This window comes from Phaseolus vulgaris, chromosome 2 (genome assembly GCF_051622355.1).
Source record: "Phaseolus vulgaris cultivar YP4 chromosome 2, ASM5162235v1, whole genome shotgun sequence".
In the NCBI taxonomy this organism is placed as follows: Eukaryota; Viridiplantae; Streptophyta; class Magnoliopsida; order Fabales; family Fabaceae; genus Phaseolus; species Phaseolus vulgaris.
Window position 1 is genome coordinate 2,265,356 of NC_143499.1, and position 12,208 is coordinate 2,277,563.

Sequence of the window (12,208 nt, forward strand, 5' to 3'; positions counted from 1 at the left end):
GAATGTAATGATTAATCTTGATGATGTTATCTTGATGGACTTGAAGTCGAAATAAAAATATATAAATGTACAAATTATGGATTATTTTATATGTAATTTAACAATTAATATTCATAAATGCATATATTTTAATATGAAATATTATTGACAATATGAAATATCATGATGAAATAATATTAATTAATTTAGATAAATATATTATGGGAACCAATCTTGTTAACGCATAATATTCTGACTTTTTTGAATGTTCTGATTTACTTGTAGAATATTCTTGATTGATTATATATTACAAAATACTATTCAGTGCTTTTATGAGAGAATGATATTCAGTGCTTTTATGAGAAAATACTATAATCTGACACATTAAAATCTGGAGAAACCAATATGAAAGATCTAAACTCATGAAAACTTATATATAGATGACCATTCACAAGAAACAATCTCAACTCATATTTTGGTAATATACTCACGGTATACACTAAATTTGATGCTCTTACTAACTTCAGTGTTAGTATTTTTTTAGGTGGAATCCCCTCATTTCTTTGAAACTGATTCACTAAAATTTGAACAAAAAACACTCAAAACCACATCAAATTTCGACCATCTTGACAAGAACAATAACCATATTAAAATAAACTATAATTAAATATCAAAATAATATAATATTTATAATATTTAATTATATTTGATTATAATAAAATATAATAAGATATATTTGATTCTAACATCAGCAACAAAGAAGCTAGTAAGAGGAGGATACTTAGAGAATGTCAAGTTATTCATCCGAGAAGAGACAAGCATTAGACGATGATTGTTGTGAATAAGATGACCCCAAAGCTCCCTGTCTAGTAAAACTTAGTGCAAGAATAAACTTTGGGATGAAAATGGTGGAAAGAACAATTTCAATCAAGTTGTAGACATGGAAGGATAAATTATTTTATAAAAAATATGACAAAATTAAATTAAAAATAATATATATTTTTTTATTTCACTTAATTTTATCAAATTACTTATATCTTTTTCTCATATCTTTCTTTATCACCTGAGGATGGGAAGCAGTATTTTAAAGTTTGATTTTCACATTTTAAAAATTCACCATCTCAATTCAATATTTAATATATATATATATATATATATATATATTATTTTAGTACAATTAATTGTTAGAACTAACATATTTATTTTATGTGCAAAAACATAATTTAAATAAAAGAAACGTAAAATAAAATGAAAGAAAATTCTGAAGACATTTTTACAATTCGAGAAATAAAAGAAAGGGAGTGCCGGGTGAAGAAGCATTTCCTCTCCTCTACCATGGACAGCGTTTGTGCTTCGTCTCCGCCGTTTCAGACCGGACCGTCCGGGTACTCTTCTTTTCATTCCTCTTTCTCTTTTCCTCTTTAACTTCCATTTTATATTCATACACACTCTCCCATCTCCTTCATTTTCAGCCACCCGCGCCACTTTTACCTCGCTGTTGACAGGCTCCACTTCAAAATGGTACTCTCGCTCACGCATTTTCACTTCAATAACCTTTTCGTTCTGATTTTTTGATTATCGAAAACGATCGACATATCGCAGCAAACGGTAATCGAACTCGTGGATCTGGTGGCTCGACGTCCATCCTTGCCCATCGTCGTCTGTTGCAGCACGCGCGACGACCTCGACTCTCTCTGCTCCTCTCTCTCCGCTCTCCCCTTCGTTTCCTCCTCTGCTCTGGTCTCTCTTCTATTTTCCCATCCCCAATTCATTCTCTTCCTCGTAATTCCCACGCGCTACACTATTGTTTTTCCTAATTCGCTCTTGTTTCCTCCGTTTCCCTTTTCCGCGTGTCAGTACAGTGATCTCGCTGAAGATGAACGCGCTTTCCTCTTGGAAAAGTTTCGACAGGTAACAGCTCAGTGGAATCAGACGAATCACGGTGGCGCGCCGAACGAGGACGAGATTGGGAAAGACGAGAGGTCTCATATGATCATTGTAACCGACGCCTGTCTCCCTCTCCTTTCTTCTGGAGAACTTCCCTTGAATGCTCATCTTCTCATTAACTACGAGTTACCGGCAAAGAAGGTTTTTCTCTTCGCTTTTTTTTTTTCTTCTACAAATTTCAATTTCTGCAGCTGATATTTATCTTCGCTCTTCTTATTTTCCACATTATTTTTGTGTTTCCTGCAGGAGACATACACTAGGCGATTGACAACTTGTTTAACAGCCGGTCCTTTCTTTATTGCCTACTTCTATAGTTTTTTTAAGTTGGACAAAACATAGACACAGTTCCTTAGATCCTATTTGTGTTTTTTCCTAATCAAAATTGAAGTTTTATCTGGAAAGATTGCATAATCCTTTAAATTTTGATTGAAAACATCACAAACAGTAGTTAAGAAACTGTGTTTAACTTTTTTTTTTTAAAGTATGTGATAGTTTGTAGTTTTGCATTGTTGCTAACATTCCTGAGTAATGTGCAGATGGAATTGTTATTAATATGGTGGTTGGTGGGGAAGTGGTGACTCTAAAAAGTATTGAAGAGAGCAGCAATATTGTCATGCAAGAGATGCCTATGCGAGTAAGTTTGCCTTTTAACTCTTTTTGCTCGAGTTTGACTATGGGAGGATCACATCACATTCATCTCACTCTGAATTGGTTGAAGTGTCTTCATATATATTAGATTTTTTCAGAGCAAGGAATTCGGTCTAATACATTATTGGATGAAGCACTCTTTTATGTTTTTTCTCATTCATATCTGTCCTCCAGTCCAGTTAGTTTAGTACTATTGTATAAACGTCTTTTTCGGTTCTTCAAATGGTCTTATAATTACATATTTTAAAACTTTGCAGATTCTTGACATTTTATGAAGATCTTTAGTCTTGCTCTTTCCTGAAGAAAGCAAAATTTGATCGCTTGCACTCATGAATGGTTCAAGACATGAAGCTCGCTCATTTCTTTGAATATTCTGGGAGTAGTCACTTGTCAGTGCTCCAAAAAAATACTGTCTTTTATTAGTATTTTGGATGTGTAGATTTTTATGCTAGATGACATCTTTTATTGGTTGTTTAAAATTAGAACACAGAAATTTGGTAGAAATGACAAACTTCTTAGTCTTCTCTTTTCTTGGAGGTATAATTGTAATGTATAGTTCAACATTGTTAAAGGTATTTGAGGGGAGGAAGCAGTTGAGGGTCAATTTTCTCTCCCTCTCTGGGAAAGATCAATGGAAATAACTTTTGTAGTTATATCTTCGGGAGAAATTTAAGAATGAGGTGGAATGCCAAACACGTGGTAAAATGCTCGACATGTACAAGGAAACTTATAATTGTATAAACTAAGCATTGATAATGCTCGACATGCAGTATTTGTGGCATGTATCGCAATGTAGACAGTGGAACACAGACATTGACATGTAGACTATGTCAAGGCAAAATTTACTAGTTGAAGTGTCCTGAAATCTGACAGTACCACTTCTTACGTGGTTAGTTTTGCAGAAAATAACAGGCCTTTAATAGCATAAAAGTGCCTGAAATCTAGGGCCTTGTATTTGTCCTGACCATTGCTTGGGAAAACACTGAAGCAACGGAAGCACTTACGCAGATTTAACCAGTGTACTAATACTGTATGCAGTTTTCGTTGAGATCACCCTGTTGTGAGCTAATTTTCTTTGCTCTTGCAGGGTAGGGATTGTGCCATTTTCAATTAGGCTTCCATGTTGAACAGAATATTTGAAGAAGATAAAAGAGGTTGAGAAGACATCTCTTGACTGCTCCTGTTTTTAAATTTTTAACACATTTCTCTTGGAAGCAATTTTCGGACTTTATTAGATTTTGGAGGAAAGGGAACAGAATATTTGATGGAAATAGAAGAGGGTGAGAACATATCTCTGGACTGTTTCTGTTTTTCCTTTTCTAAAACATTTCTTTTGGAAACAACTTTCGAAATTTAATAGATATTGGATGAAAGATTGTGCTGAGTAGTGTGAAATTGTTTTAGAAAACAGTTTATAAAACAATGTTAAAAGACAATCAATTAGACTGTACTTACGAACTGAAAATGTTTGATAAAACTAGTTATTGATTTAACTGGGAATTGTAAAATGACATTAGTAATTATCTGTCCATAATTTAAAATTTGGTACCTATATTTTAAATATTTACAATTGTTATATTTTAATTTTTAAGTGATTTATCTTCTTAAAATATACGATAGCAATTTCTTTAGAATTTATTCTCATTTATAAATACTTTATTAAATGTGTTAATACAAATAATTGATATGGTTGTTTCGATGATTTTATATTTTAGAAAAATGAGATTTTGATGATTTGTTAAATCCATTTCAAGAGATTTGGGATATAGTTCTTTTAGAAGCAATGAATGTTGAGACTTTTTTACTTGTTTATTTCCTTTTCAACAAAACGTAAAACAAAATTTAATTAAATAAGCTTTTTTTTTCTTTTTTTTTGTCCAAATAAAGTTTTAAACATTTATTTGGAAAAAATAAATATTTTCTTTTATTTTTCCTTCATCTAAACTGTATTTGTACTTGTTTGTAATTGTTTCACCACAAATTATTACTTTAATAACTGAAACTACCAATATGTTCCTATCATGCAAGATTTCAATAAATAAGCACCACTCGATCAATGGTGTGGTGTCCATGGGGGTAGGTAATAGCAGGCCAACTCTGGCGGCAGCATAAACTTTTGCCTGATTTCCCATGCACCATTCCATTTTTTACATGCATATGTGAAAAGTCCTTTTGTATCTTTAATGAGAAATCTTTGTGTTTTGGATATCCGTAAATTTAATCAATTCATTTCAGATATAAAAATCTAAAACTCATAATTAATTTGTAGATATGAAAATTCAAATTCAGAAATCACTTCTAAATATGGATATCCAAAACTCATAGTTTATTACCACAACAATCCATTGTCACATCAGAGCAACCCACTACACCACCACAACAATCCATTACACCACAAGCTCTTTACTTATATTTTTTATATTCTTTAAATTGATTTAGTTCAAAGGATTTTAATCCATTAAAAGTATCAAAATTATCACAATACCAAAAAAATAAAAACTGAGGATCATTGACTTCTGGATATGTATATCTGAAAGTATGATGGTGCCTTCCGGATAAAGATATTCGTAGTAAAAAAGTACAATTCTGGATGACAATATCCTTAGACAAACATAACACTTATGAATACCAATATTCATAGGCAAAATTGACTGAGCACGGTAAGGATACCCAAATATGCCTCATTCGTTTGCTCAAGAAGCTGATATGAACCACATACCTTACATCTAGAATAGAAATTATCCTGAGTAAGATTTCAAGGTAACTGACTCAATCTATCCTCAGTTGTTACTCATCTACTATTCTTTTTTGCCGTCGAGTTCACAGCAGTTTCTCTCCTTGGGAGTGAGACGTTTTCTCTCTTCATTTCTTAGAATTTTCTTCACTCTCCTTCTCAAAATACCTATTTTTATAGGATTACATGTCACTTTTTCTCCTCACACTTTGCTAACAAATATTATTTTTAATTTTATCTCAATTTTGTTTCTTCTAATTTTTTTTATTTAGATTTTTTTATTATATATTTTTTACTTTTTCCCCACAATTTACTTATATTGTTATTATGTGAATAAGAAGTTATAAAAATATTTAACAAGTAAACTTTTCAAAAAATAAAGATTTCAAATATGTTGAGTAAGATTTCATCAGGTAAATGACTCAATATATCCTTGTTACTTTACTATTCTTTTTTGCCGGTAAACAATAGTTTCTCTATTTGGGATTGAGACATTTTCTCTCTTCATTTATGCGAATTTTCTTTACTCTCTTCCTTCTCAAAAATACCCATTTTTATAGGATTACACACTTTTTCTCCTCACACTTTGTTAACAAATATTATTTCTAATTTTGTTTTTCTAATTTCTTTTATTTAGATTTTTTTATTATATATATTTTTATTTTTTCATACAAATTTCTTACATTGTTATTATGTGAACAAGAAGTTATACAAATATTTAACAAGTAAACTTTTTAAAGAATAAAGATTTCAAGTATGCTTAGTAAGATTTCATCAGGTAACTGACTTAATCTACCCTCAGTTGTTATTCCACTACTATTCTTTTTTGCCGCCGAGTTCACAACAGTTACTCTCCTTGGGTGTTAGACGTTTTCTCTCTTTATTTCTTCGAATTTTCTTCACTCCCTCCTTCTCAAAATACCTATTTTTATAGGATTACAGGTAACTTTTTCTCCTCATACTTTGCTAACAAATATTATTTTTAATTTTACCTCAATTTTGTTTCTTCTAAAATTTTTTTATTTAGATTTTTTTGATTGTATAAATTTTAATTTTTTCATACAATTTTCTTACAATGTAATTATGTGAATAATAAGTTATAAAAATATTTAACAAGTAAACTTTTTAAAAAATAAAGATTTCAAGTATGCTGAGTAAGATTTTATCAGTTAACTGATTCAATCTATCCTCAGTTGTTACTCCACTATTTTTTTTTTGTTTTTGCTGCCGAGTTCACTGCAAGTTTGGGAGTGAGACGTTTCTCGCTTCATTTCTTCGAATTTTCTTTATTTTTCTCCTCACACTTTGCTAACAAATATTATTTTTAATTTTATCTCAATTTTGTTTCTTCAATTTTTATATATTTTTATTTTTTCATACAATTTTCTTACCATGTAATTATGTGGATAAGAAGTTATAAAAATATTTAACAAGTAAAATTTGTAAAATATAAAGATTTCAAGTATGCTGAGTAAGATTTTATCAGGTAAGTGATTCAATCTATTTTCTTACTCCATTACTTTTGTTTTTGCTGCCGAGTTCACAGCAGTTTCTCTCCTTGGGAGTGAGACGTTTTCTCGCTTCATTTCTTCGAATTTTCTTCACTCTTGTCCTTATCAAAATATCCGTTTTTATAGGTTTATATGTCACTTTTTTTCCTCACACTTTGCAAACAAATATTATTTTTAATTTTATCTCAATTTTGTTTCTTCAATTTTTTATTTATATTTTATATATTTATTTATTATTTCCCCACAATTTTTCTTACATTGTTATTATGTGAATAAGAAGTTATATAAATATTTAACAAGTAAAATATTTAAAAAATAAAGATTTCAAATATGCTAAGTAAGATTTCATCAGTAACTCACTCAATTTATCCTCAGTTGTTACTCCACTACTATTCTTTTTTGTGGCCGAGTTCACAGCAGTTTCTCTCATTGGGAGTGAGACGTTTACTCGTTTCATTTTCTTTGAATTTTCTTCACTCTCCTCCTTCTCAAAATACATGTTTTTATAGGATAACATGTCACTTTTTCTTCTCACACCTTGCTAACAAATATTATTTTTAATTTTATATCAATTTTGTTTCTTCAAAAAAAAATTATTATATATTTTTATATTTTTTTCCCACAATTTTCTTACATTGTTAGTGTGTGAATAAGAAGTTATATAAATATTTAAGAAGTAAAATATTTAAAAAATAAAGATTTCAAATATGCTAAGTAAGATTTCATCAGGTAACTCACTCAATTTATCCTCAGTTGTTACGCCACTACTATTCTTTTTTGTGGCCGAGTTCACAGCAGTTTTTCTCATTGGGAGTGAGACGTTTTCTCGTTTCATTTTCTTCTAATTTTCTTCACTCTCCTCCTTCTCAAAATACATGTTTTTATAGGATAACATGTCACTTTTTCTTCTCACACCTTACTAACAAATATTATTTTTAATTTTATATCAATTTTGTTTCTTCAAAAAAAAATTATTATATATTTTTATATTTTTTTCCCACAATTTTCTTACATTGTTAGTGTGTGAATAAGAAGTTATATAAATATTTAAGAAGTAAAATATTTAAAAAATAAAGATTTCAAATATGCTAAGTAAGATTTCGTCAGTAACTCACTCAATTTATCCTCAGTTGTTACGCCACTAATATTCTTTTTTGCTGCCGAGTTCACAGCCGTTTCTCTCCTTTGGAGTGAGACGTTTTCTCGCTTCATTTCTTCGATTTTTCTTAACTCTCCTCCTTCTCAAAATACCTGTTTTTATATAATTACATGTCCCTTTTTCTCCTCACACTTTACTAACCAATATTATTTTTAATTTTATCTCAATTTGTTTCTTCAATTTTTTTATTTTTTTATTTTTTTTCCACAATTTTCTTATATTGTTATTATGTGAATAAGAAGTTATATAAATATTTAACAAGTAAAATTTTTAAAAAATAAAGATTTCAAATATGATGAGTAAGATTTCATCAGGTAACTCACACAATTTATCCTCAGTTTGTTACTTCACTACTATTCTTTTTTGTGGTCGAGTTCACAACAGTTTCTCTGCTCGAGAGTGAGACGTTTTCTCGCTTCATTTCTTCGAATTTTCTTCACTCTCCTCCTTCTCAAAATACCTGTTTTTATAGGATTACAGGTCACTTTTTCTTCTCACACTTTGTTAACAAATATTATTTTTAATTTTATCTCAATTTTGTTTCTTCAATTTTTTTTATTATATATTTTTTTATTTTTTCATCACAATTTTCTTACATTGGTATTGTGTGAATAAGAAGTTATATAAATATTTAACAAGTAAACTTTTTAAAAAATAAAGATTTCAAGTATGCTGAGTAAGATTTCATTAGTTAAATGACTCAATCTATTCTCAGTTGTTACTCCACTACTATTTTCTTTTTTGCCGTTAAGTTCACAGCAGTTTCTGTTCTTGGGTGTGAGACGTTTTCTCTCTTCATTTGTTCGAATTTTCCTCACCCTCTTCCTTCTCAAAATACCTATTTTTTTTAGAGGATTACATGTCACTTTTTCTCCTCACACTTTGCTAACAAATATTATTTTTAATTTTGTTTCTTCTAATATTTTTTTATTTAGATTTTTTATTATATATATTTTTATTTTTCCTCACAATTTTATCACATTTTTAATTATGTGTATAAGAAGTTATAAAAATATTTAAGGATAAACCTTTTAAAAAACAAAGATATCAAGCATGTTGAGGAAGATTTCATTTTCTTTCTTCATTTCTTCGAATTTTCTTCACTCTCCTCTTTCTCAAAATACCTATTTTTATAGGATTACCCGTCACTTTTTCTCTTCACACTGCTAACAAATATTATTTTTAATTTTATCTCAATTTTGGTTTTTTCTAATTTTTTTAAGATTCTTTTATTATATATTTTCTTATTTTCCCCCCACAATTTTCTTACATTGTTATTGGGTTAATAAGATGTTATAAAAATATTTATCAAGTAAACTTTTTAAAAAATAAATATTTCAAGTATGCTGAGTAAGATTTCATCAGGTAAATGACTCAATCTCAGTTGTTACTCCATTACTATTCTTTTTTTGTTGCCGAGTTCACCGCAGTTTCTCTCCTTGGGAGTGAGACGTTTTCTCATTTCATTTCTGCGAATTTTCTTGACTCTCTTCCTTCTCAAAATACCTATTTTTAAAGGATAACAGGTCACTTTTTCTCCTCACACTTGGCTAACATATATTATTTTTAATTTTGTTTTTCTAATTTATTTTATTTTGAATTTTTTATTTTATTTTTTCACACAATTATCTTACATTGTTATTATGTGAATAAGAAGTTATAAAAATATTTAACAAGTAAATTTTAAAAAAAATAAAGATTTCAAGTATGCTGAGTAAGATTTCATGAGGTAAATGACTCAATCTATCATCAGTTGTTACTCCACTACTATTCTTTTTTGCCGCCGTGTTCACAGCAGTTTCTCTCCTTGGGAGTGAGACGTTTTCTCTCCTCATTTTTGCAAATTTTCTTCACTGTGTTTCTTCTCAAAATACATATCTTTATAGGATTACAGGTCATTTTTTCTCCTCACACTTTGCTAACAAATATTATTTTTAATTTTATCTCAATTTTGTCTCTTCAAATTTTTTTTAATTATTATTTTTTTCCTACAATTTTCTTACATTGTTATTATGTGAATAAGAAGTTATATAAATATATAATAAGTAAAATTTTAAAAAAATAAAGATTTCAAATATGCTGATTAAGATTTCATCAGGTAATTCACTCAATCTATCCTCAGTTGTTACTCTACTACTATTTTTTTTTGTCGAGTTCACAGCAGTTTCGGACTGAGACGTTTTCTCTCTTCATTTCTTCGAATTTTCTTCACTTTCTTCCTTCTCAAAATACCTATTTTTAAAGGATTACAGGTCACTTATTAAATAACAAGAACCACTTAAGGGGTGGTTCAACCTTATACATACCTAAGAAAATGAGACAATTTCTCTGGTCTCCCAAACCAACAAATAGAGAGAAACAGATCTACCACTGAAAAACCCGTACAACTTGTACAATTTCAAAAACTAATCCGTACAAAATCAGAACTAACCCGTACAAAATCAAATCTAACCTGTACAAACCCAAACATACTCAAAACCAAACTCAATAAAATCTTTTTGCAACCACAACAAGATGCAAAAAGAACAACAGAAGCTTAGAACAACAAACGACCCAACCGAACGAGTAACTCTTATAAAAGCTAACTTTAGTGAAAAAATACGAGCTCTATCCTAAGTTGTTACTCCACTACTATTCTTTTTTGCCGCCGTGTTCACAGTTTCTCTCCTTAGGAGTGAAAAGTTTTCTCTATTCATTTATGTGAATTTTCTTCACTCTCTTTCTTCTCAAAATACATATTTTTATAGGATTACAAGTCACTTTTTTCTCCTCACACCTTACTAACAAATATTATTTTTAATTTTGTTTTTCTAATATCTTTTATTTAGATTTTTTTATTATATATTTTTTTTTTCACACAATTTTCTTACATTGTTATTATGTGAATAAGAACTTATAAAAATATTTAACAAGTAAACTTTTAAAAAAATAAAGATTTTAAGTATGCTGAGTAAGCATCACTGATTCAATATATCTTCAGTTGTTACTCCACTACGTTTTCTCGCTTCATTTCTTCGATTTTTCTTAACTCTCCTCTTTCTCAAAATACCTGTTTTTATATAATTACATGTCCCTTTTTCTCCTCACACTTTGCTAACCAATATTATTTTTAATTTTATCTCAATTTGTTTCTTCAATTTTTTATTTTTTTATTTTTTCCCCACAATTTTCTTACATTGTTATTATGTGAATAAGAAGTTATATAAATATTTAACAAGTAAAATTTTTAAAAAATAAAGATTTCAAATATGATGAGTAAGATTTCATCAAGTAACTCACTCAATATATTCACTCCACTACTATTCTTTTTTGTAGTCGAGTTCACAGCAGTTTCCCTCATTGGAGTGAGACGTTTTCTCTCTTCATTTCTTCGAATTTTCTTCACTCTCTTCCTTCTCAAAATACCTATTTATAAAGGATTAATGTCACTTTTTCTTCTCACACTTTGCTAACAATATTATTTTTAATTTTATCTTAACTTTGTTTCTTCTAAAAAAAAATTATTTAAATTTTTTTATTATATATATTTTTTGTCCACAATATTCTTACATTGTTATTATGTGAATAAGAAGTTATAAAAATATTTAACAAGTAAAATTTTTAAAAAATAAAGATTTCAAGCTGGCTAAGATTTCATCATGTAACTGACTTAATCTATTCTTAGTTGTTACCCACTACTATTCTTTTTTGCCGTCGAGTTCAAACCAGTTTCTCTCCTTAGACGTTTTTTCTCTTTATTTCTTCGACTTTTCTTCACTCTCTTCCTTCTCAAAATACTTATTTTTATAGGATTACATGTCACTTTTTCTCCTCACACTTTGCTAACAAATATTATTTTTAATTTTATCTCAATTTTAATTATTCTAACTTTTTTTAGATATTTTTATTAAATATTTTTTTCCCACAATTTTCTTACATTGTTATTATGTGAATAAGAAGTTATAAAAATATTTATCACGTAAACTTTTTAAAAAATAAAGATTTTAAGTATGCTGAGTAAGATTTCATCAGGTAACTCTGAATCTATCATTAGTTGTTACTTTTCTCTCGTCATTTCTCCGAATTTTCTTCACTCTCATCCTTCTCAAAATACCTATTTTTATAGGATTACATGTCACTTTTTCTCCTCACACTTTGCTAACAAATATTATTTTTAATTTTATCTCAATTTTATTTCTTCTAAATTTTTATATATTTATATTTTTTATTATAAATTTTTTTATTTTTTCC

General features: G+C 28.8%; 1 protein-coding gene across 1 annotated transcript; it reads left to right on the forward strand.

Annotated features, from left to right (window-relative positions):
- The first annotated feature begins 1,229 nt into the window (after positions 1 to 1,229).
- LOC137810115 (initiation factor 4A-like protein) lies at positions 1,230 to 3,270 on the forward strand. Its single transcript, XM_068611246.2, has 7 exons — positions 1,230 to 1,364; positions 1,452 to 1,500; positions 1,582 to 1,719; positions 1,837 to 2,067; positions 2,173 to 2,212; positions 2,463 to 2,560; positions 2,832 to 3,270. The coding sequence occupies exons 1-7, from the start codon at positions 1,315 to 1,317 to the stop codon at positions 2,847 to 2,849; spliced, it is 624 nt and encodes a 207-aa protein (XP_068467347.1). The 5' UTR covers positions 1,230 to 1,314; the 3' UTR covers positions 2,850 to 3,270.
- The last annotated feature ends 8,938 nt before the right edge of the window (positions 3,271 to 12,208 follow it).

Coding starts and splice junctions, on each gene's coding strand:
- LOC137810115 (XM_068611246.2), top strand. CDS start 1,315: ATGGACAGCGTTTGTGCTTCGTCTCCGCCGTTTCAGACCGGACCGTCC. Junction 2,068..2,172: donor ACGAGTTACCGGCAAAGAAG/GTTTTTCTCTTC, acceptor TGTTTCCTGCAG/GAGACATACACTAGGCGATT. Junction 2,213..2,462: donor GACAACTTGTTTAACAGCCG/GTCCTTTCTTTA, acceptor AGTAATGTGCAG/ATGGAATTGTTATTAATATG.